The 3,082-nt window shown below is 38.0% G+C and overlaps 1 protein-coding gene across 1 annotated transcript in view; it reads right to left on the bottom strand.

Moving 5' to 3' along the window:
* PPP1R21 (protein phosphatase 1, regulatory subunit 21) overlaps positions 1-3,082 on the bottom strand; it is an 83,606-nt gene that overhangs the window by 5,375 nt on the left and 75,149 nt on the right. Inside the window, 1 exon segment of the mRNA XM_011981591.1 lies at positions 1,046-1,148. Within this exon segment, the coding sequence (XP_011836981.1) occupies positions 1,046-1,148 (103 nt within the window).

Genomic DNA, 3,082 nt, shown 5'->3' with positions numbered 1-3,082 from the left:
CCAACACAAAGGTAAATGTTTGAGGTGCTGGACATCCAAATTACCCTGACTTGATCATTACACATTGTACAAAGGTATCACAATAATCAAGATACCACATCCCCCCAAAACATGTACAACTATTTACATCAATTTTTTAAAAAATTCTTTTAATTGGAAAAGCAACCTATCAAGATGGTCTATCTGATCAATTAACATGAAGGTTAAGGCACAGGCCTAACAAGAGAACAAAGTTAAAAGAAAAGGGAAAACGTTTTTCTCAGTCTTCAAAATATGTTCATAATTTCTTTGCAAAAATTTAAGGGTTTCTTTCTATGCCAGGTATAAAATTATAAGAAAAGCCATCATTATCTTTCCAAATTCCCTTAGGTTTTGCTGAGCCATAGGTGAGGCCTACAACACACTGCTTCCATCCTACGCCTCAATGGCCTACAGCCCTCCCGGCAGCACCGTCCCTGAAAGAAGCACCCTTCATCTCTCTTCCCATCTCTCATGCTCTCTTCTGCTGCCTAAAATCTAATCCTGTGTGCCTAATTAATCTGATAAACGAATCTGAAGCAAAGAGGAAGTGGGTGTTGCTGTAGTGCTGTGTGTTTTCCTTGCCTGGCATCATGTTTTTATTAACAGAGGCTTTCTGAAAACAAAGATTTAAAACCAGGCAGTGAGTAAAAGAGAATATATTATAGCCCCACCTTTCAGTTTAGATCCGTTTTATGACACAGGAAAGAAAAGGAACAGAGTAATATGTACAGAACAAGCCTACAGCTCACCATGACGGGTATGTACAAGGAAGGAAAGATTCTGGGTAAATAGATATTATTTAAGCAAATGCTGACTATAAAATGATTTAAAATTAGAATCAAGTCAGAGAAACAATACAACTACTTTCTGTCTAACATAAGATGTTATTTTTAATGAATTAGAAATACAGTGATTATTTTAAAAAGCATATCTAGAGATCAAATGCCTTTGGAAAAGAAATGCTGCTTTGCTACCAAAGAACTTTGAATGAAAACACATTAAAACCGTTTAGGTAACACTTAACTCACCTGAAGTCTGCTGATGTTCTGACTGGCAAGTTTCATTTCTTCTGTCAATGCTTCCTTAGACTTTTCAGCCAAGGCCAGTCTTTTAGAGAGTGCTCGGCACTGTAAAATCAGAAAACATTCCATTACTAAGGGAGCATTTTCTAAAACTAAATGTGCTTCAGGAAAGGTTGTTAAAAACACTTCCCAAAGGCAAAGTTACTCATTCATTCCACAAATAATCTGTTGAATACCTATAGGCATTGTATCACACATTAGAGTACACGTAAGAAAGAAGTGGCCCCCACCTTTGTCATTTCAGTAAGGGGAAAAAAGTCTACCACCTTAAGATCAATGTTTTTTTCTTCGCTCTAGCCTGATGACCAGTGGTTATATATAATACATAAGAACTTTCTTTTTTCTTTTTTTTTGAGATGGAGTCTCACTCCGTTGCCCAGGCTGGGGTGCAGTGGCATGATCTTGGCTCACTGCAACCTCCACCTCCTGGGTTCATGTGATCCTCCTGCCTCAGCTTCCCAAGTAGGTGGGATTACAGGCATGCACCACCACACCCGGCTAAGTTTTATATTTTTAGTAGAGACGGGTTTCACTATGTTGTCCAGGCTGGTCTCAAACCCCTGACCTCAAGTGATCTGCCCACCTCAGCCTCCTGAAGTGCTGGGATTACAGGTGTGAGCCACAGCACCCGTTCTTTACATAAGAACTTTCTACATTTATCTAGGATTCATTTATATTTATACTAGATAAAAAGAAAAGTGATTATTACAAAAATTATCAGGAGCTCCTGACCATGCACTACGGATCCTAAGGTACTTTTCTTGTGTTTTAAAAGTCCTTCATTAGAGACCACATTATAGGAGCAATAAAAGCTTTACTTTTATTATGCACTACTTCCAAGGGAAAAAATGAGCACAAGATTGCAAAAATTCCAGGCTGCTTTCTTTAGGGGTTCTACCAAACCAACTCTATCCAGAGAGTGTGCAGATCAAAACGATAAAAGAAAAATCCTATTTCACAATATTGTTCAAAGAGGGTATGAGATTAAAAGGTTCACTAAACTTTCTGATAAGGTTACTGACAAGGAGGATCTGTTGAGACACAAGCAAATGCTATGTCATCATAAGGCTCTCAGAGCAGTAAAGTCATGTGGTGGGGGAGGTCACCACTTCCTGTTTACCAATAAGGAAAAAGTAGGACAATTTAAAAATTCTTGAATCACAGTTGCACAGAAGATATTTACTAAAATAACCAAATCTCTTGGAAATAAAACAGCCTAAAAAAATTCCTCAGTTACTCATTTCATTTCTCACAAAATTTCAGGGCAGTTCAGCCAACCAAATCAACTGCCTCCTACTAACCAAACATCTACTCTGTGCTCAGCAATGAACCTGACGAAGAGGAAGACAGACATGCAAGGCACAGGTCCTTGTGAAAAGGACAATCGAGTCTGACACACTAACTCAGAATCAAACAATGAGGATCCACGCCTGCTGGACTGCTGGCTTAGTGATTCAGCATTTCTACTGCTAGTCATTCAGTTTGCTGTCCTCCCGCTTTCCTGCATTCCAACAAGCTGTCACTACTGATCAGTTTATCAAACATGTATGCGATGGCTGCTTGTGAACAACACTGAGCTAAGCACATGACTTATTTTAGCAGGAAATAGATGCAAAGCCCCTCTTCACTTTTAGCAACTGGCCTCCTATCAGCCTCTTCAACTCTAGTATAAAAGAAAATCAAAAAGTCAGGTCTCAATAAAGTGTTTCTCCTTTCTTTTTCAATTTATTTAACAACTTTAAGCATTATAATTATCTATCTGCTATCCATAACTGACCTTTCAATATAAAGTTTCAAGTCAGAGACCTTTAAGGCATTCTTTCACGTTGAGCAGCATCCATTCTATCTTACCATTTGTTTCCTACTCCTTGGTATCTCTACTTTCTATCTTCATTTCCCCCCTCAATTCTATTAATTGTGTACAATTTTATAGATGATATTGCATAGTGGAATAACTTTTTTTTTTTTTTTTTTTTTTT

This window comes from Mandrillus leucophaeus, unplaced genomic scaffold (assembly GCF_000951045.1).
Source record: "Mandrillus leucophaeus isolate KB7577 unplaced genomic scaffold, Mleu.le_1.0 Scaffold229, whole genome shotgun sequence".
Classification (NCBI taxonomy): domain Eukaryota; kingdom Metazoa; phylum Chordata; class Mammalia; order Primates; family Cercopithecidae; genus Mandrillus; species Mandrillus leucophaeus.
Note: the sequence above shows the minus strand (reverse complement) of the source record. Positions and strands in the feature narration are given on the sequence as shown.